The 24,094-nt window shown below is 36.4% G+C and overlaps 1 protein-coding gene across 2 annotated transcripts in view; it reads right to left on the reverse strand.

Moving 5' to 3' along the window:
• The window catches only part of Smc6 (structural maintenance of chromosomes 6), a 57,950-nt gene that overhangs the window by 27,947 nt on the left and 5,909 nt on the right, over positions 1 to 24,094 (reverse strand). For both annotated transcript variants that reach the window (XM_028772204.1, XM_028772203.1), the window contains exons 2-15: positions 23,945 to 24,087; positions 21,497 to 21,614; positions 16,451 to 16,556; positions 13,109 to 13,245; positions 12,471 to 12,532; positions 10,420 to 10,500; positions 9,680 to 9,781; positions 7,312 to 7,431; positions 7,120 to 7,218; positions 3,640 to 3,786; positions 3,162 to 3,250; positions 2,826 to 2,990; positions 2,142 to 2,320; positions 1,293 to 1,497 (exon numbers count right to left, since the gene is read on the reverse strand). In XM_028772204.1, coding sequence (XP_028628037.1) covers positions 1,293 to 1,497; positions 2,142 to 2,320; positions 2,826 to 2,990; positions 3,162 to 3,250; positions 3,640 to 3,786; positions 7,120 to 7,218; positions 7,312 to 7,431; positions 9,680 to 9,781; positions 10,420 to 10,500; positions 12,471 to 12,532; positions 13,109 to 13,245; positions 16,451 to 16,556; positions 21,497 to 21,614; positions 23,945 to 24,082 — 1,748 coding nt within the window. In that variant the 5' untranslated portion in view covers positions 24,083 to 24,087. The remainder of the gene's footprint in view (positions 1 to 1,292; positions 1,498 to 2,141; positions 2,321 to 2,825; positions 2,991 to 3,161; positions 3,251 to 3,639; positions 3,787 to 7,119; positions 7,219 to 7,311; positions 7,432 to 9,679; positions 9,782 to 10,419; positions 10,501 to 12,470; positions 12,533 to 13,108; positions 13,246 to 16,450; positions 16,557 to 21,496; positions 21,615 to 23,944; positions 24,088 to 24,094) is intronic.

A 24,094-nucleotide genomic window follows, 5' to 3' on the forward strand; every position in this document is an offset into this window, starting at 1 on the left:
GGCAGGTGGATTTCTGAGTTCGAGAGTTCGAGGCTAGCCTGGTCTACAGAGTGAGTTCCAGGACAGCCAGGGCTACACAGAGAAACCCTGTCTCGAAAAAAACAAAACAAAACAAAAAACTCAGACTCACAACCATCATTCTCAAAATTGATTATAGTAGTTATAGTGTTATAATTTCTAAGTCATTATTTGTCCTATAAATATACACAAACATAAAAGTTAGTTAATTAAAACATATCTTAAATAGCTCAATAACTATTTTACTGAATAACAGCAATGGGGATGGCTCAGCAAGAATGCTTAATTTTCAGGCATGAAGATATGAGTTCAAATGCTCGGTATCCACATAAAAAGCTGGACAGAGCTGTAAGCACATCACTGAGGCAAGCAGGTCATGAGAGCTTGCTAACCAACAATCCTTTTATAAATGAATAAAATGCACCTTAGGTATCTGATATAGTCAATGTTCTAATCGGTGATCTTTTTTTACATTGAAATGTATCATTGTTATATTAATGTTTCGTCCGTAGTTTACAAAGTCCTTCACACACATATAAACAAGTCTTCTTTGGAACACTTCAGTCAGCTCAACATTATTAGACCTACCCAAGGCTCTTATCAATAGCTGGTCAACAATAAAACAAATATTAGAACGTAGATCATTCCACTGCTTCAACAACTTTAGCACCTTGTACTTGATACCAACTAAAACACCGACTTTGTCATCACCCAGACCTGGTTTATGAAACTATCATTTCTCTAATCTCTCAGTCTCACCAAAACTCATCCTCCTAGGTTAAGCCTGTTGAGCCTGAAGACTTCATAAAGCCAGGTCTACATTTTATCCTAGGCCACACTTTGTTTGAACTAATTTCTTAAGTACCAAAGGTAATTAAATGTCTCTACACAAATTTACTCAACATTGAATGAGGTAGCATTAGACTTACAAAATAATCAGAAATAGTATTATTTTGACAAAAGTGAAGATGGAATTTCAAAATGCAATCTCGGACACATGTGTTTATTTTATTTCACCTTTTTTTGTTGTTTTAATTTTGCACTGGGTTTCTAGGTCCTAGGTTCAAAGTATCTCTTGAGTAATTGGAGCTATAGGTATACAGCACTGTACCAAGGTCACAGTCTTCTCTATATAAAGTGGAGGGCTAAAGATGATAAAAGAGTTTTGACTATCATCCCCTTTAGAAGAAAATAGTTCTGCAAGCATCCTATGAAACATCTTTTCAACTGCACACACAATTAAGCAAAACCAGAGACAGTACTTATCTGATTACCTGAGTCTCACATCATATACCTCATTTCGAAATTCAGAAACAATTATCTGTGGCCGAGAGGTCCCTGGTGGATAAAATTTTTTCATCAATGACTGAAGTACTCTTTCATCAGCATGATTATGGCAACAATAGGCCTGCAGAAGTCCTTTTAAGCAAGATTCAATGGCCAAAGCAAGTTCAGGGTCCCGTAGATGAATGCAAGCACCTAAAAATGATCCCCCACAAAAAGATCACAGGATTTATAAATATTTAAGTAATATCGACCCTATAGACAGATCAATACAGAGAAAAACTTTACTAAAAAGTTTCTAAAACCCTAAAATAGAAATAAATAAAAATAAATGAGCAGGGACTTTTGAACTAAAAGAGGACTAAACTGGAGATCACATGGTCTAAATGAAGTAACAAGTGAGAAGGAAGCCATTTTATAGAGTGCACGAGTCGAGAGTAGTGTTGGCTTTGTTCTGTCTCTTCACTATGGCTTCATGCCTACAGGTTATCTGGCTAATTGATTACAATTCTTTCCCTAAACTCTTTCTCTTCTGTTTTAGATTTTAAAAGAACAAAAGGAAAGGTAGGTATTTAAAAGTGGTTTTATCATTATGTTTAAACATGTGAGCCAGGAGTGGTAACACATGCCTGTAATTGAGGTACTCAGGAGACCAAGACATGAGGATTGGGATTAAGAGTTCAAAACTAGATACATGACTCTTGTCTCTCCCACCCTGCTGACAAAACCCCTTAGTATAATTAAAGTTTATACATATCTATAGATAGCTAGCTTAAATAGACTACTTCCTAGAACTAAGAATTTAGATTAATGATATTCTCAAAAATAGTGGCAAATACCTAAAGGGCCAATAGGTTTATGGGTAAACTGTCTCCGTCTATAAGCATCATCTATTGCTTCCAGAAGAGCTGGAACGTGGGGACCAAATCTTTTTAGTCGATCAGTTTTACTATCTTTCAGTTCTTTCAATTGTCTCTGATTATAGTTGAGTATATGTCTCACTTCTATATCTTCTCTCCTAAAATATAAAAGCAGATAAAGGAAATACATTATGTACTAAGTTATTCACAAATATTAGGGCTTTGTCCACATTAGTTCCATATTAACCAATAATCTTGCTATGCTAAAAATGAGATTTTTATTTACAAATAATTGAGTTACCAGACAGTAGTCAGCAGTTCTCAAAATTCCCATTAAAAGTGATACAACAGTAATGGACTGGGAGTCCCCCAGATTGCTAAAATGTACAAGTCTTAGAAACATAATTTTAATACATCTTTATCAGTTCAGGTATGGTGACACAGGTCTTTAATCCCAGCACCTGGGAGGCAAGTGTATCTCTGAGTTGGAGGTCAAGCTGTTCTCTGCTGAGCATTCCATGTCAGTCAGGATTACACAATGAGAGAGAGCCTCACTGACACCAAGTTCAAAAGGATCTTTATTACTATCACAAAAAAAGTTCTCTCTCCTCATATAACAGCAGAACTACATGATATTCAAATATGCAGAAGAGATGAACTTACTTAATTCGGACATGTTCTTGTTTGTCCTTTTCTATGGCTTGCTCAAACTGTTCAACCTCCTGATTGACTGTATTTTCTTGATCCTGTAAGGACTTTACTTTCTCTTTTAACCAAGAGATCCGTTTTTGCCTTTCCAATCGTTCTGGTTCTAATGACTGATCAGTACTAAGGAGAGTAATAAAACAAACAGAAAAAAAAAATGTTAAATAAAAAAAAGATTTAAAAAGTATAAGCCACTGTAAGCAACTTTCACTAAAACCAACACAAAGATGCAGCACTCCACAGTGCCTAATTATTACAGTGTGTTAATATGGAAATTCAATTTAATTGTACTACCTTTTCTTCAGTTCTTCAATTCTTTTACAAAGCTGTTCACCATCTTTTTTTAATGCTTTATATTCATTTAGGGAACGGTTATATAAAACCTAACAAAAAAATTAAAGGTATTTTAGTAACATGTAAAAATACACATTCCATCAAAGCACACTCATAACATTTAAAACCACATTTTTAAATGAGTGAATGCAACATATTTTGATCTGGATAGAAAGACGCTACTTTAAAAAACAATTACTAGATCCGGTGGGGGGGGGCACACCTTTAATCCCAGTACTCAGGAGGCAGAGGCAAGTGGATCCCTGAGTTTGAGACTAGCCTGGTCTATAGATGGAGTTCTAAAACCCCCAGGCTACACAACAGGGAATGAACCTATCTGAGTGGTGTTGGCAGGAAGGGGTGACAAGGAGAAGCTAACACAACAGTCATCATGTTTAAAACAGCTTTTACTACTCAAATTTAGAAGACTTCCTCCCACCTCAGCATCATTAAAGGCTCTTGTCCTTGCAATGACATCTGTTTTCAATGCCATACATTCTGGTGCTCGTGCATTTGTCTCTTCACTAATTTTTTCTAGTTTATCCTGTATATCTTTGTACTTATTTTCTGCATCATTAAGTCTGACCTTTAAGGGAAAAAAAATTAATGTAGTTATTTTTTTTAATGCAAAGAAAAAGATAAAAATTATGAAACAGTTCACATTGCAATAAAATTAATTTTACTAAAGATATCAGGCACGGGCTAAGAGAGATGGCTCAACAGGTAGGGTACCAAATGCCAATTCTGACCACCAAAGTTCAACCTGAGAATGAATATGCTGAAGTGAAATAACTCTGTAAGTTGGTATGATGCAAGGCATCTGTGGATGCCATAACATATGCATGTACACAGATGTGCACATATAAACACATAACAAGTAAATAAATGAGATGAAGTCTTAAAGTTAAAATAAAACAACGACATTAGGCAATCAAACAGATGGCTCAGGAGCTAAGTAAGAACACTTAACTGTTCTTACAGCTGGCCCAGTTCAATTCCCAGCAGCCATTTGGTAACTTAAAACCATCTGTAACTTCAGTTCAAGGGGATCTAACTATTTCTTCTGGCCTCCATAGGCACCAGCCCATGGTTCACAGACACACATGCAGGCAAAACACTCATACAAATAAATTTGATAATTAAAAAATGAATGGTAGGAAGGATATATTATCACTATAAAATAGTCCTTAATCTCCACAACTTTCTAATTTATTACAGAAATGCCAAATGTTTATACAGAAGAAAGCCCCACAGCTTTCTTCACAACTGCCAGCTTGTGAAAACGAGGTGATCATCTATTACTCAAACTGGGTTTCATTATTTGACTAGAAAATACCTCTGAAGGAAGGACTTAAGAACTTCTTCCACCACAATCTGAGAAGTATGGCCAAGAGGATAAACATGCTTGGGAGAAAATTGTGAACTATTATGTCAGGAACAAAATTTGAGGTTTGTATATGCTTGGCACAGGGAATGGCACTCTTAAAAGCTGTAGGCAGCCTTGATGGAATAGGTATGTCACTTTGAGTGTGGGCTTTAAGACCCTCATCCTAGCTGCCTGGAAGTTAAGTATTCAGCTAGCAGCCTTCAGATGAAGATATAGAACTCTCAGCTCCTCCATACCTGCCCAGATGCTGCCATCTTCCTGCCGTGATAATTATGGACTGAACCTGTGAACCTACAAGCAGCCCCAATTAAATGCTGTCCTTATAAGAGCTGCCTTGGTCATGGTGTCTGTTCACAGCAGTAAAACCCTAACTAAAGACATGATAATAGTAGTAGGAAGGGTTGAACTTCCATTTATTACCTGAAGAGGGAGTGAGAAACAGCCCAGAAATGTACTGTTCATTGCTACTATTTTTCCATATATGGATTAACAACAGAACCCTTAAAAGTAAAGACATCTGTGCTCTTGAAGAAAGCTGGGGCAGACTATATCCTATACTAGAACCATATCTGCAGGTAGAAATTCCTTAAGTAAAGGTGAATAAAATACTGACATAAGTAATCCACACTGACATACAACGTAGGATGAGGAAGGGCCGCTTTATTAAGCATTGCTTCTTAAACTGAATTGTACCCCTATATGACATCATGTAAATGAAATGCTTAAGTGCCAAAAACTGTGGTAACAGTAAAATGCTCCCGAGTGATCAAAAATTAAAGGAAAATCCAATGTATAATAAATTATTCTAGGTGTTCCTGACAGTGCCTGCCCATGCTGATCATGCAACTTCACTGTAGACTTAGTTCTAAACACACAGTACATGTACTTTGCACTATACACACCATTATGTCACATAACACCAACAAATCTACCTAAAACCTCAACTCAGGTTTGAGAGTTTTATGTTATGAACCACAGTATTTTTGTTTTATATATAGTTTTCTGTTCTTATAGCAACATAATGGCTTAATCATGGAGAACAAAGACTCTTAATAACTTCCTAACAGCATTCTCTGGCTTGTATCAAATTATTGTACCTATGAATTATCACTGTGTTAGGATGTTTGCTATTAAACTGCTCAAGTTTCTGACAGCAGTTTCATAAAAACAACAAATCAAGACACTGATTAAAAAATTTCTCCTTAAAAATCAACAAAAACAAACAAACAAACAAACCAAAAAAATGCCCAGGCCCAGCTGTTAGGAGCACTGAGTGCTCTTCCAGGGGTTCTGAATTCAATTCCCAGCAACCACTTGGTGGCTCAAAACCATCCATAATGGGATCTGATGCCCTCTTCTGGTGTATCTGAAGACAGCTACAGTATACTCATATATATTAAAAAAAAAAAACAAAAAAAAAACTCCTTGAGGTTAGGACAAAATTTCCAACAATTTCTGAAATGAACCTAAAAAGCCTTTTGCTACTTCATACTGCATATTTCTATTAAAGGTGGCATACTGAGCACCGAGATATCAACTTGAAAAAAAAAATATTAAAGATGCTGTATGTCCCACAGAATCAAATATTGAGCCAAGATTTAATCCTTTACATAAAAACAAGCATATATATCTATCTTATTAGTATACAAGTTTGCATTTAGTCGGTAAGGTAAAATTATATGTTCATCAGAGAATTGTGTTAAAATGAGTATCATTATGACTTAATATCAGGTGATAAAAGAGTTTGGAGTAAATAAACTTTAATAAGCTTTACCTATAAAGACCAAAGTAACTACAAGTTCCAGTTTGAACAGGACAGTGCAGGGAATCTCTATGTAGCAGTTGCACAGCCTGTGAATATACTGAAATCCACTAAACTACATTTTTTAACAAGTAAATGGCAGAGTATATAAGCTCTATACTCCTTTCACAACAATGTAAGATACGACCTGCTGACTAGTTTAAAAAAAAAATCTTTGCCACTTTATCAAACTTTGACATCCATGTGAAACGTTTCATAACTTTAAAAACTTTCAGATACAATAGTTTCTAATGAGATTTTAAATCTCTGGTTAAAATCCACCTGAACAAATCTGACAAGCTATCTAATACAAACTCTATCAACAGGAAATATCAGACACGAAATCTAGATTCCGGATCACTTTACTGTTCCCTTACAGTTTTTGGTTCTAATTTCTTCGGACAACTAACACTAGTGCTATTGTACCTGACAGTTATTTCGGTACCTCTCCATTTCTCAAGTGGTCTATGCTTCGACTTCTTAGCAAAGTCCCATTGTCCACAAGTGTGACCAGTCAGCAGCCCGCGCCTCAGACAGAGTTATTCCAGCCAAATACAATTCTTTCTAAACTGGCAGTTGCAGTTGCTAAGCAGTCTTTGGAAAAGCACAGGTCTGATCCAAGTTCAACAGATTTGAGTACAGATAATACACAGATAACCATAGGTCATAACCAGACCCAGCAATCTCATGACTTGGCTAACTATATCTTTAGAAGAGGAAGCTCTAAGTACCTGCTGCTCTTCCATTTTCCTGTCAAGTTTGGCCGCACGCTCTTCTCCAATTTTGATATTATCTCGAATAGCATTCAATTGTTTTTCAATTTCATTAACCTGAAACGCAATCATATACCAATTATTACAACTAACAGTAATGAAGTCTGTGAATGCTATATATGAATATAGATGAACAAGAGTGAAAATTACCACTGCCCAAGCCATCTCATGTTTCAAGTACTCTAAATTAGTCTTCATTGTACTTAAACCAGCAATATTTTGAAAACGTTCCTCTTTCTCCAAACACTGGCGCTTTAGTTCAGTAAGTCGCTTAAAAGAAAAAAATAGAAAATATTTTTTAACATCAGAAGTAAACATTTTGTGTATCTGGTATTTAAAATGATGCCTAAACTATTACTACACAAAAGTGTTAGAAAAATGACTTCACTAAAGTAAAAATAAAAAAACCAAGTTTTTGTACAATTATGCTAAGTACATTAATTGTGCTAAGCTATGCACTATAAAATGATCAAATCTTAAGAGGAAAAGATTGTTCAAGACCACAGCAGTCCTCAAGCTTCCCTCTCATTTCCCCTCTCAATTCCCGATCTATATATCCCTATCCTAAATCCTCCTTGAAAGGCTAGACAAGCCTGACCTTCCAAGAAAGCATAACAAGTATCCAGAAACTATTCCAGATACTGAAAAGAGAAGAAATTTAATCCCCCAAATCAAACAAGTCCTAATTATCTTTTAATAATAAATGAAACAAATACATACTACCCTATCATTAGAATAGGCTATTAGGTGGCTCCAAGACCTCACATTCCTTACACCTGTGTGGATGTTCCTGGTTGTTCTCCTATCAATATTCAACCAGGCCTTAAAGCTAAAAATTTGCTTTGATTCCCTATCCAATTTACCTTCCTTTTTCTAAGATCATGTCCATCTACCAGCAAATCCTTCCAAACTTACATACACTGCCTCCTTGTTTTCTCACTAATTCATCTTGCCTTTGCCTTCAGAGGCTGTGCAAATCAGCAAACGGAAAAAGCTCAGCAATTTTCACCACTGTCACTTTCAAATCTACAGAAGTTATCTGCAGTGACTGTTGCAAAAGAAAGGTGGCCTGGTTATTGAAAAGGTCTAGTCTCCATCCACTCCCTGTTTTGGACCCTACTGTCTCCTTTCTCTTTCACACTTAAAAACAAAACCACTATTCTCTATCCATGGCCGCTACTCCACTTCCAAAAGTATTTCCTTTCTCGCCAAGTTTCATGAAAACTATCTGTATCTGCTCCATTTCCTAGCTCTACAAATTTGGCTCCTATTTTTCTCACTACTGAAACCTACCCTGCCACAGACATCTGTGAAGACTTTGTAACTCAACAGTAGGAAGCTCTCTCACTGTTTACATCTCTCAGCCATGAGCACTTCCTTCTCCATTCTCTTCCCTTGCTTTATATGGCTCCCATGACTACTTCTCATGGATCAGGGCTGCCTTTCCTGCTCTCCTGAGTGGTCTAAATAAAATATACTACATATTTGGACTCAAAAATGTTATCAAGATCAGATTTTTACTCCTATATTTCTAGTTAATATAACCAACTTCCTCCTTGATAATTACCATTAAAGCCACTCAAAATGTTGTTTTAAAAAAAATGAAACAGGATTATGACTGATGGGAGTGATTTAAAAATTCAAAGGTTCACCTGAAAACGGTGTAGCACACACCTTTAATTCCAACACTAGGAAGGCAGAGGCAGGCAGATCTCTAAGTTTGAGACCAGCTTGGTCTCCAGAGTGAGTTCCAGACATGCCAGCCCTGTCCTGAAAAATAAAAACAAAAAACAAAAACAAAACAAGGCAAAGCTGGGCAGTGGTGGTGCATGCCTTTAATCCCAGCACTTGGTGGGCAGAGACAGGCGGATTTCTGAGTTCGAGGCCAGCCTGGTCTACAGAGTTCCAGGACAGCCAGGGCTACACAGAGAAACCCTGTCTCAAAAAAACAAAAAACAAAAAACAAAACAACAAACAAATAAAACAAGCCAAGGCAAAGATTCAAGCAATTAGCCTAGAGGCTAAAATGTCAAGATACAATGTGACAGCAGCTAGCAAACCACTAGAGCCTCTCACAGAATGATCTTATTGGTGTGATGAGCCACCATATTACGAGTGCTTATTATGTTTAACATCAGCTTGCAGTTTGTGCCCAACAAGATAACTATAACATTTTCAAACTATGTATAGTGAGAACCAGTGATGCCTTGCACAATTAAGTAGTTATACATGAAGTATGATACAATATAAGATACTATCTTCTAGTTTAGTCTAAAAGCGGAATACATACACACACACACACACACGCACACGCACCCATTATTACAAAACAAAAAAATTAAGATATTAAGTACCTTAGTTATAAAAATTAAATGTCATATACTTCAGTATGCAATAAAAATACCATTCATTAGATGAAGGCACAGATATATAAATAGGAATATAATTTTATGATATTTTTACCTTAAGCACTTTAGGAACTGAACTCATCTCAAAAAGATTTACAGTATTTACATACCTCTTCTCCCTGATTTATCTGCTCCTTTGTTCTTTCTTTTGTTTCCATAATATATGAATAATCTTCCTTCATCTGTTCGAGCTGGGTTGCTTTCATAAAGAACTATATCAGCAAAAACAAAAATACAATTAGGATTTTGTAGGCTTGTAGTGTAAAAACAAGGAGAAAATTTGGCCCTCAAAACTTCTAAAACAGTTACACAAAAGGCACTAAATATGTAAGCATACGTATAAACTACCAAGAACAAATTTTTAAATTTTTAAACGGTTTAAAGTTTGTTGTTAGGTTATTTATAGGCCAATTGTTCATTCTATCATATTTCCTCAAATGTTATTTGAAAAAATAATAATTATTATTTTAGAATAAAAACTCAAATTTAAAAAAATAAAAAATTATACTTTTTTTTTTTAATCTTATGTATGTGAGTTACACTGTCCCTGGCTTCAGACACACCAAAAGAGGGCATCAGATCCCATTACAGATGGTTGTGAGCCACCATGTGGTTGTTGGGAACTGAACTCAGGACCTCTGGAAGAGCAGTCAGTGCTCTTAACCGCTGAGCCATCTCTCCAGCCCAATACTTACATCTTACTTGGCAATTTAAATCTATTCTTACAATATTATTTTACGTGTGTGATTCTGAAGGAGGAAAAAACCTCAATACTCATTATATGAGCAAGTTTTTATATATATGTGAAAACATGACCTTAGTTAGGTTTGTATTTAGTTTAATCTCTTACTTTGTATTTGTCTCCCTCATTTTTGGACTGTAAGAACTGCTTGCTCATCTCTTGTGTTAAAACAGAAACTGGATTATCCACCTGAAACAAATTTTTTAACAAAGGCATTAAAAAAATATTCATTTTAATGCTTTAAACCAAACCAAATGGTCAATCAAGAAAGATGAGTTATAATAAAAAAGTTTATAATGTTAAGACTAATAAAAAAACAAAGTTACACATTTTTAACACAGAGTTATATTTCAAAACTGAACAATACCAAAATATATTGTAGTCATATTCAATATTCTACTACAGAACATACAAGGTCAAGAAGCGTCTTAGGTACTTTTCTTAAATTTTTCGGGGCTTAGTGAAATGACTTAGTGGCTAAAACACTTGCTATGCACTCAAATGAACAGCAATTCAGACCCCCAGATCCCATGTAAAAAGTGAATCAGGAAGCTGCCAACTTTAACCCTAGCATTTAGGGGACAGAGACAAAGGACCTCCATGGCAAGCTGGCTAGGTAGACTAGCAGGAACTGACGAGCTTCAGGTTCAGTGAGAAACACTGACTCAATAAAGTTGCAAGCAACTGAGGATATCCAGTGTCAACTCTGGCCCTCCACCCACACAAGCACCCACACAAGCACCCACACAAGCACTCACACACTTTATGTACCTGTATAACACACACACACACACACACACACAGGAAAAAATAGGCTTTCATTTTTATACAGGTTAACATTTAATGTTACCAACATCAAAGGACAATGGATGTAAATATAGCTTGTGAGTCAGCCGTCTTGCATCCTTATCTATCCTTACCCCTGTTGGATAGCTTGGGCTACATGGTGAGCTTTTATATTACACAAAAGAAGTTCAACCCAGTTATCTGTGATCAGTACTGGGATGGCAACTACTGTTTTTTCACAGCAGTGCTTTAAGATTTCTCATGTCTTTATAATTTTGTGAGGATAATAGAAAAACAATGGAAAAATATATTATTTAACATTTGGAGTAAAGTTATTTTAAATAAACTATAGCTTAAACAAAATTACAATTGACTACTAAGATATATAAAATAAAAAGGCTTTAAACACAAATTTTGCTTTAAAAGATTCAGGTACTTATTTAATCATAGCTCTGGTACTAGTAAGGAAGCAAAATATAATGCTAAAAATGGTATTCACAGGTTGATCATACAGGACTAGTATAACAAAAGAAACTTAAACTTTCATTATTACCATTAAAATGACAACTGTTAATTTCTAAAGTAAACCAATGTTTTTAAAAAACATCCCCTTTTAAGTAAAATTCTGGTGCTTTTTATTGCTTTAAAACATCCTTAAGTTCAGTGTAGTGGTGCTCATATTTAATTCCAGCACTTGGAAGGGGAAGCAGAAACAGGATCTCAGCCTGACCTATAACGAGTTCCAGACCAGCCAAAGCTACATACTGAGTCTTTATTCCAAAAAACAAAGGAAGGAAAAGAGGGAGAGCGCAAGAAAAATGTTCTGCAATCCTTTCCTAGATCTTAATTATATTTGACTTCTTTTGGTTGTTTGCTTGTTTTTTGGAGACAGGGTTTCTCTATGTAACCCTGGCTGTGCTGGAACTCACTTTGTAGACCAGGCTGGCCTTGAACTCACAGAGATACATCTGCCTGTCTCTGCCTCCCAAGTGCTGGATTAAAGGTATGCACCATTACCTCCTGACTATATCTGACTTCTTGAAAATAATACCCAGTGTTACTGTCAGACACATTGCCACCAACCCTGGATCAGCAGCACCACCATAGTTCATGCCTCTTGAGTAGTTATGAAATTTATACTGCATAGAAATTTTATGCCATTATTAAAATAAATTTTAACAAGATATTCTTGACTATGTTAACAAAAACAATGCACTAAAAATGAGTTGAATTAGTCAAATTTAAGGGGGTTCACTAAAAATGGAGTACATATTCTTTATCAATTTACTCATGAAGCCATCTTATTTACTTATATACATGCCAATAAAATGATAGTTTCATTAATTAATCTGAAAAACAAATTTAGCAATTACCTGGATGTTAAAATGGTCAAGAATTGCGATTAGCTCTTCCTTCCTAGTAGAAACCACAGTGCCTGTTTATAAAAACACAAAGACAAGTCTCCATGTGAAATGCAGAGAAAACATACAATTATCTATAAAAGGCAAATACTGAGCACCTCTTGGCATGCCAATTTAACAAACAAAAAAACCACAGTAAATATATGTAGCATTAGAGTGACACACAAGTCACTGTCCAAATAGAGGAAGGAAAAAGCCCACGTGCAGTAATGGTACGTATTTCTTCCTGTGGTTCCCAGCCTTTATCTTCTTTAATAACTAAATACTTCCCTCCCCCTTTGTGCCCTTTCCTACTTTCTGAGAGCTCTAAGGCGTAAAGATCAAGAGGGGAAGAAAGAAAATCTATAATTGAAGACAAAATGACAGTTTACTTCAAATTAATTGTTAAACATGGTACTGACTTTATGTCCTATAGCAACAACTAGGTTTAATATATGCACATACTTGTGTGTGTGTGTGTGTAACTATTTTTACAACCAAGCAGGTTACAAACAAGATCTCAAGAGACTAGGAGGATATTGTAGGGACAATCACAAGAACTTTCTGAACTAATCACTAACGTTTTGTAAGAAATAAGAAAACCAACAAACCTTTTTCGCTTTTTAGTTTGTAAGACCGACTTCCATCCACGCTAATGTGCTGCTGCACAACTATAGAGTCGCCGTACACACTTGCCCTAAAGGCATCGTCTCCTCTGTTCCTGAGTGTTATTGAGATATCCGCTGAGCTGAAACAATCAGGTTAACCAACGTTACAGGACGGCACATGACAATTCCATTAGATGAATGAAACTGTCAAATTCCCTAAGTACTCAGTCTAACGCTTCTGAAGATTAGCAAGGGTCTTACGCTATTATGTGTGTCTGTCAAAGACACTCTATCTGACAGAAAAATAAAGTTGAGAACAATCACCGAAAATTGACTGTGGTATGCAAAACAGCAAAATTGTGTTTGTATAAGTTTTGGGTTTTCAGCTAGGCGATGGTGGTGTACTAAATTGTACAGCACTCTAGAGGCTGAGTAAGGTATCTCTGTGAATTCGAGGCCAGCCTGGTATACACAGAGTTCCAGAACAGTCAGGAATACATACAGAAACCTTGTCTTGAAAAATCAAAAAGTTTTAGTTATAATTAGCATTATACTACCTGACAACTGTAAATTACATAAACAAGGATCATACTGATAAGAGCGCTCTCCCCCCTCATCCAAGACAAGGTAACTTTCAGTTGGTCTTGAACTTGCTATAAAGGCTGCTGTTGCTCTTCGCCTATGAAACCACTGTAAGATCCAGCTGTAGGGCATTTTCTTATTAGCGATTGATAGGGGAGAGCTGAGGAAATTGTGGGTGGTACCATTCTTGGGCTGGTAGTCATGGGTTCTCAAACAAGCAGGCTAAGCAAGTTATGAAAAGTACTTCCACACTGTAGTCTTTTACTTAAGAAGAAAAGCACTTCCATACTGTAGTCTTACTGAAGAAAGGAGGGCAGGAACCAGCAAGTAGGAGCTGATGCAGAGGTCATGGTAAGGTGCTGCACTCTAGCTTGTTCCTTAAGAGCAAGTTCAACTAAATGTGCTTTGCACTAATATGGCTATGAGCTATGGTCAGAGTGGAATTTGGAGGTCTGAATGAGAAGAGTGGAATTTGGAGGTCTGAATGAGAATGGTCCCTATCAGCTCATGTTTGAATAGTTGGTCCCCAATTGGAGGAACTGTTTGGGAAGGATTAGAGGCAGTATGGCCTTGTTGGAATAAGTGTCACTGAGGGAAGGCATTGAGGTCTTAAATAATTTATGATTCCCAGTGCTCTGCTTCCTATCTATAGATCAAGATGTAAGCTCTTAGCTCTTGCTGCCACTATGCCTTTGCTCCATCATTATGGAATCTAGCTCTCTGAACCATAAGCTAATTAAAGACTTCTTCTATAAACTGTTTTGGTCATGGTGTTTTATCATAGTAGAAGAATATCTAAGATGTGTCTGTGTGTGTGTCTAAAAAATATACATTAGCTGGGCAGTGGTGGTGCACGTCATTAATCCCAGCACTTGAGAGGCAGAGGCAGATGGATCTTCTGTGAGTTCAAGGCCAGCCTGATCTATAGAGAGAGTTCCAAGCCAGCCAAGGCTACAAAAGAGAAATTCTGTCTCAGAAAAACAAACAAATATATACATTAAAATCAAACTTATTTTCCTACTTCAACTTCCAATAAAATAATAGTGGCAGAAAAACATGTTAGTAAAAGGACAAATATTTAATTGTTTAACATATAAAAGCAGGCAGTATTTCCCAATTCATATAAGTATCTCATATAAAAACTACTTTAATTAGCAATTACACAAAATCTTTGACAAACTTCTTATGAATTTATCAATAAACCCCATCCTTTAACATTTACAGGAAATGCAGGAAAAAATATTCAAAATGAGCTTCACGCTACACTACAGATATGACAGGAGGTACATATCAGTTTTCCTGTCTATTTCCCCATCCCCATCTAGGCAAGATGGACCTAGCCACTTATCAGTTCATATCCCCATTTCAAAAACCTGGGTAGAATATATGTAAGCCTGCATGGAATAATCAGGTTCTTTTTCAAAATTGAAGTTCAGGAAAATAAGCCTATACACATCAGTCAAGAAGTATATGCACTTATGTGAATTACATAGCTTCCTTAGGAACATCTTAGTGACCCTTGATCATCATTAGGGAAGCTGGGCAACAAATATAGAACATTATATTATCTCTGCAACACTTCTGCAAATAAAAAATGATGTCAAAATAAATTTTTCTTAATTCAAATTTCAACATGACCTAGTCAAAAAATGATGGTTCATTAGTTACAGCTTTGAGGGCTCAACACAGAAACCAGAAAACTGGTGAGACGATGAAGTCTGAAGAAAAACACAGGAGCACACAACAGAAGCTTTAGGGAAGTGAATCTAACCAGCTGACAGAAACAGCCACATCATACCCCAGTCACTGTCTGAATCAGAGACAGAGACAAACCTCCCTTTCTACACACATACTCGACTAAAATATTAGTAAACATCTACACAAATAAACTGAGTGGCTAAGACCAAGAATAAGAAAGGAAACACAAACTCCATAGATGAAAGTCACATACTCAGTAATCATATGAGACAGAATGAAGATGACACAGAGCGAGACAGAGCCAAGCAAGAAAAAAGACTGGGGAGGAGGGAGAGGAAACCCAAAGAAGGAAGATCACAAACATACACACAGAAAAATAGCCAGACAAAAAGAAAATTAAGTCTGAAATAACATTTCATACTTTTAAATTAATGGCCCCAAGTCTTTCACTTTGTGAACTTGGCTACCCACTTCTCAGGTCTACCTTCCCAGATAACACACTCATCTTTTATAATAAAGCAGTAGTTCTTAACCTTCCTAATGCTGTGACCCTTTTAAGACAGTTCCTCATATTGTGGTAATCCCCAAATTATTTTCTTTGCTATTTACTGCTGCCATTTCTTCCACAAAAGTAACAAGTTTAAGTGGGCAATGCATGGTATCAAGTAATACAAACTATCTGCTTAGAAAATAAGGAATAGAAGGCCATGCTGACAACAAGGGCAGAAGGAAGGACTAATATACAAAACCCCTCCTGTGTACATACCTACTTTCCAGGGTTCTAAAGCATGCTTCTTAGTAGAGAATAAAAGCATCTAGCCTTAACATGAGCGATATGCCTAGTCTTATTACAACTTGACATACTATGTTTGGCAGATATCCCTGAGAGGCTTGCCCTTTTCTGAAGAGAAATGGAGGAGGAGGGGTAGATATGGGAAAGAGGGGACATGAGGAAGAGGGACTGGGTGGAGAAAGCAGGGGAAACTTCTGTAGGGAAGGAATTTGAAGGAAGAATTAAAAACAATGACAAAAAAACAAAACAAAACTCATATAGGAACCACTTACTTCTGTCCAGCTTTCACAAAACCTTTTAAAGAGGATCCTCTGTTAGTAGCAACTGCTTTTCCACCAAGACCAACTATGAGTGCGGTGAGCACAGCACTCTTCCCACCTAAAAAGGTACATATTGAAAACTTTAGAGACAGAAAATGCTGACTTCATAACTTTATTCAAAAAGATCCCAGAATTTGTCTTAACATCAAGTTCAATGTTACAAATTCAATTTTAATTTTCTTTCAGTGGTAAAGTAGCAAACTAAGAAAAGTTATACATCAAGAACTACCTCACTATGACCAGTAGGAAAACCTCATACATTTCAGATACCAGAGTTTTACACACAACATTAGAGAAGGAAATTTGTTAATATCTCTCCAACCTGAAACTCAATCTATTATCTTGGTACCTCAAACTACTAAATAAAACTACATAATTAATTTATATAATTTGCTATTACATTAATTTAATTGTGGTTGCTCCTTTGATGATAAATTTTAGGCACAGTAATTTAAAAATAGCTCTCAAGTATAAAAAAGAAATGTCTCTTTCGTTAAATAATGCATCCTCAGAATTAGCACACAGATTCATGAAACACATTAAACAGAGAAAAACTATTTTAAAAGTCACATATTTTTAATATTTTGACAGTTTTAACTTAATATTTTTAAATTCTACTTGAATATTTTGACCTTTAATTTGAATATTCACTTTCTAGCTCTTTTATGTTCAACTGTTTTGAAGTGTAATTCTTTTTATTCTAAAAGATATAAAACACCAAAACTCCACTTTGAAAATCTCTTAATTCTCAGATATAGTAATTATTTTCTGAATTCATCATCCACTAATCAATGAATTAACAGCTATTTGTTATCTTCTACAACATACTAGCAAATTTAGCCAATATAAATTAGTGATTACCTTGATTTAGTACTTGGAATGCCTTTCAAGTTCTTACTATTTTTTCCTTACTACCAGGTATACTGTTTTAATTAATTCTCTGTTATTAAGTTTTATAAAAGAAATCATTCAAACTTTTATAAGGAAACCACAGTTCTTTCTTTACTTCTTATACTTTGCAACCTCCTTGTAATAAATACCTTTTCTCTATTCACTCTCTCCTGCCCAAATCTCCTCTTTCTGTACCAAATGACAAAAGCAGCAATAATGCTGAAAGGAACTGTGTTGCTACTCATACCTAATTTCACTGCCTAGTACTGTTACTAGGCGGTAGACTATTCACTATCTCAGTCACCCGACACCTAGCCTGTCCACCATCACCTGCCGCAATGCAGTTGGTCTGTCACAACAATCTTGTCCAGTTTAACTGGCTACCCTGACATCTGAATAAAACTCTAAAGTCTTTATCAAGCCTTTAAGATTCTCCACAGTACTGTATAGAATACAAACTCTCATGCCATATCCTGTCCTTACCCACCACGTACCATATGATAACCACATAAGGTTAAGCCTCCTTCTCCATATACATCTTCTATCCTCTGAACATTTGAGAATGAGCCATCTGTGCCTAGAGTATCTCAACTTCTTAACAAATGAGTTTTAAAGAATCTTTAAGTTTCACCCAAGTACCAGCACAAATAGATCCTACTCATAAGAATCTCATTGATCAATACAGTGAAATTGTTACTTCCAAATTTGGATTTATAAGGCACTTCATTTGCGCCCTATCTAGTGTTTACACCAGGTTGCTGCAGTGAATTTCTTTTGAGGGGACAGAGAGCTCCTTTGGCCTAGTGGTTTTGGGCAAGCCTGAACTACATAACTACATAACTTAGATTCTATCTTAAGAAAATGGAAAGGGGAAAAAAAGGAGGGAAGAAGAAAGGAATAATGGAAGCAAGACAAAAAGAGACAGTGTAGTTAGTGACTAAGAACACTTGTGGCGCTATTAAAAACAATGAGTTCATGAAATTCTTAGGCAAATGGATAGAGCTGGAAAATATCATCCTGAGTGAGGTGACCCAATCTCAAAAGAACACACATGGTATGCACTCACTGATAAGTGGATATTAGCTCAAAAGCTCACAATACCTAAGACACAACGCATAGACCACATGAAACTCAAGAAGAAGGAAGACCAAAGTGTGGGTGCTTTGGACCTTTTTAGAAGGAGTATCAAAAGATTCAATCAGAGCTCCCAAAGTCTAAACCTCCAGCCTGAGAGCACAAAGAGAGGGGCTCATGTCTCCACCTGTATAGGTAATTGAGGGTGGCCTTGTCAGACATCAGCGGAAATAGAGGGCCATGGTCCCCAAAAGTTTGGATTCCCTAGTGCTGGGGAATTTGAGTGCAGGGAGATGGGACTGGGAGGATGTTCGGAGCACACCCTCATAAAAATAGGAGGAGGGGGTATGGGGTAAGAGGTTTTGGGGGAGAATGAGAGAGGAGATAACATTGAAAGGTAAATACGTAAAATATCCAATGGGGGAAAAACAGATAATGGGTCTGGAAAACAAAACAAAAAAAAGATAGTTTATTTATTTCAAATTATTTTCAAAAGTTTCTAGGAGATGCTAATTGGCTAAGATCTTATTTTAAGCTCTCCACAAAAGAATTTAAGTCTCTGTTTAATATTCTCAAGAGAAATGTAAATCCTAATTTCCCTCAACAATTGACAAAAAAGGAGTAATCTCACAAAAAGTAGAAGAAGGTATTATTAATCGACATATTATATAGTCTGGTTAGTTGTTGGCTGTTCTATAACGGTCCTTTGATAAAAGAGATTATTAATAGAGATTTATATTTCTTTAAATAGTGTCTTCATGACTCTGAGTGTAGAAGGAGCGGCTGTTGGCACTTCTGCCCTGATTTTACAAGAACTCTGAAAAATGGGCTTTAAAAACAAAAGAGGGAGAACGGTACCCCTAAGGAATCCCCCGAAATACTCTCCATCATGTCTTGTTCACTTTTAACTCTTTAAAACTGAAAGCTCACGGCAAATCTGCTGCTGACTGCCTCTGGCATGACCGAGACCAATAAAAACTATGCCACAACTATGTGGAAGGACCCTCTTACCCTTAAAGGGAATGTCCCCGACCCAGTTCTCTTATGAGACCAAGGATTGATATGCCCGTTTGATACCACAGAAGGCACAGCTAAATGGCTACCAAAAAGATTAATGAAATAAATAGATACCCCCACAAAGCCAGGGCCAGCCATAAATAAGATGAATAACAACTGACATCCAGAAAAGAGAAATCTCCCTGAGAATTCCCTTCTTTTTCCTTTCCAGGTAAAAATGAATCACCCGTGATGTCTGCTGTTAGAAGTTCTAATCCAGATGCTGGCCTCCGAACTTATACTACTCAGACCTTCGACAGGCCATTGACAAGAACATCAAACAGCTAGAGATTGACATCACTAATCTGAAGAAATCCCTTGTTTCACTGTCTCAAGAGACCTCCAAAAATTTCAAAGGACTTTATTGGACTTGATTTACTCTTTTACAATAGAAGAGATTGTGTACAGCTCTTGACTGTGTACAGCCCTTAAAAAAGAATGTTGCCTTTACATAGACAAGACAGGGATGGTTAAAGAGAGCATAAAAAAGGTCAGAGAAAGCCCTGAGAAAAGACAGAGAGAGAAAGAGAAAGATGAGAGCTGGTACAAGAATTGGCTTTCAACTTCTCCATGATTGTTAACCCTACTGCCTCCCATCTTGGGACCATTAATTTATTTTTGCTTATTTCTTTTGGTCCCTGGGCCTTAAATATACTAACTTTGTGAAACAACAGATAGATAATTTGGTAGCAAAACCTATTCAGATACATTATCATAAGTTAGCTATGGCGGACCACGAGACTCAAGATGAGGTTGTTACTCTATCCAGGGTATTCCCAAAACCCATCTCCACCCAACCTAAAAGAGAGGACTTCTGCCCCTAGACCAAGCAGAGAGGGGCCACCCAGAACCCCCTCTGACTGGCGATCTGAATTCTTGCTTAGGCTGCGAGGCTAAGCACTACAAGGGAATATAAATAAAAGATAAAAATATCTCTCTGGGTTCCCTGAGGGACAAGCCTGACTGTATAGAGATTGATGTAACAAGTATCCCCTCTCCAGGAAAAAAGACATCAGGATGGGTATGGCCCTCATGCCTCACTGGACAACCACAGTGGGACTAGAGCCATTACAAGATCCCCTTTAATTACTGGAGGTCAGGCCTCTATCCCCGTCTTCGCAGAATCGCCACAGCCCTTCTATACTTAGAGAAGGGAGGAGATGTCAGGGGCAGCCTTGCTTATACACTGAAGGCCTAAAATCAGCAATAGGCCTGTCATACATGTATACTAACACCAAGTCTTGGGTCTCTGTGGAAAAACATTGAAACAGAAGGCTATAAGCTATTGTAAACAGGCAGCTTTTGTGGAAATTTATCAGCCTGAGTAGTCATAGACCTTGTAAATAGGTAGCCTTGGCGGATAATACCAACTTAGATAAGGACAAGTGAATCATAGGCAGAGTCATAGTGACCTGTCCCCTGAACCTTCACCCAGCCGATACCCTGTTCTGAAAGATATCTGTACTCCCCCTGAACACCTACTCTCTGGTGTCATCCCCTTCTCCACGTCCTGCCTTTTTGCGTTTATAACCCCTGTGTGAATAAGTAAAAATTATGATTAGATTTAAAAAAATAAATAAAAATAAATTAAAAAAAAAAAAAGAACACTTGTGGCTCTCGGACAGGACCCAACACCCACATGGTGGCTCACAACATCTGTTTCAGTTCCAAGAGATTTAACCTCTGAGGGCTGTGTATCCATGAGGTTCACATATATGCAGGCAAACAGACATACATATAAAAAAATAAATAAATATAAAAGACAACAACAACAAAAAAACAGGAAATGGTTATACCTACTACTTAGATAACACACTTAAGATTAATTCAATATTTTCTTTAAGTGCAAACTGAATAAATTCTGGGAAGCCATAAAGTATAGACCTAAATTATCTCTCAGTATTAATAGTCAGCTATTTGAAAAAGCTCATGCACTGTCATCACAGAGTAGAGTATAAAGAGGGCAAAGGCACTTACTTCCATTATTGCCAACAACAAAGTTGACATTAGAACCAAACTTAAAAGGTCCAAGCATTGAATGGCACATGAAATTTCTTAGCTGAATACTTTCAATTATTCCAACTTCTGCCGCAGTCTATTAACAACAAAGGAATTTAAAAAAAAAATCAATCACTCTAATACACTCATTACTAATACTCAAGTATCTGACAGACCAGCAGTATTTATTAATGAAAAGTGATATCAAGTGTGCAATAGTAACTTTAATGACCAACATTAAATAAAGTAGGAATTTTCTTTAGGATACCACTAATTCTATTGTCTTTAAAAGATCTAGAAAATATATCACAAAACTTTTTCTTAACATTGGCAAAACTAACACTACTACTAGTCAAATATTTTTTGTTACATAGTCCGTCCTGTGCACTATAGAACATTCAGCAGAACCCTAAGTCTCTGTTCTACACAACAGATGCTGGAACATGCATCTGTCTTCTAGTTGTGTGGCAACCAAAAAATATAACCAGTTGTTGTTCAACACTGTGGGAGACAGAGAACACCTCCACTTCCCTGACAAGTACTGATGGAGTATAACTATAAAATACAAAGCTGTATTTAGAATATTTCTCAGAGAAGACTACTATCTGGCCATGGCCTGAACATGGAATTCATTTTCTAATATAATATTCCATTTTCATAACAGAGAATTTGAACAGTATTGTACACATGCTTTTCTTTCTGGCATTCTGTTCCAGCCATTTATAAGAACTGAATGACTTAGAGTAATATATAGAGAATGTAGGACTTTCCAAGTCTGGAGGTGGTGGTGAATGCCTTTAGTCCCAGAACTTGGGAGACAGAGGCAGGCAGAGCTATGAGTTTGAGACCAGCCTGTCCCAAAACAGACAAAAGATATACAGAGAAACCCTATGTTTGTATCAAACAAAACAAGGCAAACAAATAAAAAGGTAGGATCCCTAAATCAGTAAAGCAGAAAAAAACTTCCCATATTATAAAATGTCAGAATTAAGTTTATAAATGGCTTAATCAGTATTTGGCTACAATAGTCACCTGTACTTCATAAATATCAAGTACCAATAAACCAACCAGATTTTGCCAGTCAATTTTAGAGAGCACTCTAGTGTGATCAGCATTTTTACAGGTTCTTTACAAATTCTATCTCAATTCTACCCATATACCTCATCAAAAAGGAGAAATATTTACATTATTTCATGATAGAATATCAGGTATAATTCATGAACTTTTAGAAAATATTTTTACTTTAAGAAATTGCAGTCACAGCCAGGCAGTGGTGGTGCACGCCTTTAATCCCAGCACTTGGGAGGCAGAGGCAGATGGATTTCTGAGTTCGAGGTCAGCCTGGTCTGCAGAGTGAGTTCCAGGACAGCCAGGGCTACACAGAGAAACTCTGTCTCGAAAAACCAAAAAAAAAAAAAAGAAATTGCAGTCACATGCAATTATTAAGAAATTAGACCCTATATGCTCTTCACCCAGCTTCTACCAATGGTAAAATTTCAAGAAAGCATAGTATCTCTCTCAAGCAAGGTGCTGACACCGACAAACTAGACACATGGTGTTTTCCCTGCACAAGATCTCTCATATTGTAAGAGATCATAAGTATGAGCACATTCCTTTCAACCCACAACCACCTGCCCACTTATCTATTCTTTACTTCTGTGAATGTTATTCCAAGAATGCCAAATAAATAAGCTTATGCAAAACATAATCTTAGGGGTTGCTTTTTTTTCATTTAATGTAATTGTCCGCTACTGCCTCTATCAGGCTCCTTCTGACACTGCTAAGCAGTATCTCATGAAATGGATTACCACAGGATATTCACCGAATCACACGTAGATTTATTTTGAATTTAACTGTTTATGAATAAAGCTACTAAAAATATACTATGTTTCGTACTAAGATAAACCTTGTATAATTTTATATTGGTTTCTCAGAAACAAACTTCTCCATAGTGGTAACAATTTACATTCCCATCAGCAATATATAAACAATTCATTTCTCTTCATTCTTGATATCTAGTGATATAACTATTTCATGCAGTATCATTTTGTTGAGTATGTAGTGTTATCTCAGATGTAAGTGTGAAGGACAATTATGTTCTTACTCTTTTAAAACTCATTGGGTCAAGTCAGTAATCACGGCCTCTATTCCATTCATGACACTGACAATTTACATCTTTTTTTTTTAACTTATGCTAGTCTTACTACAGGTTTGCCAACTTTATTTGAAGACGGTTATTTCTCTCATTATTTTCTTTAATTTTTGTAATTATTAACACAAACTTCAGTATCAGATGCTATTTTTACCCAGCTCTCTAAAACACTTACTGCTTCCTCCTGACTAGAAATTATTTTAAAAATGTGACACATAAAATGATCATGAGAAACAAATCAGTTGAAAAACATTATTTTCTAATTCTATACTTACTAATGTGGAGGTTCCATTCGTGAAAGAAATTGTACATTCATCCTCATCTCCATCTTTATCAGAATCTTCCAGTTCTTCCTGTCTTGGTCTTTTAGCATTTTCAGGAGAGCAGAAATTGTCTTCCTTTCTTTTGGCCATCAGATCTGAACA

The sequence above is a fragment of the Grammomys surdaster genome, unplaced genomic scaffold (assembly GCF_004785775.1).
Source record: "Grammomys surdaster isolate TR1022 unplaced genomic scaffold, NIH_TR_1.0 212, whole genome shotgun sequence".
In the NCBI taxonomy this organism is placed as follows: domain Eukaryota; kingdom Metazoa; phylum Chordata; class Mammalia; order Rodentia; family Muridae; genus Grammomys; species Grammomys surdaster.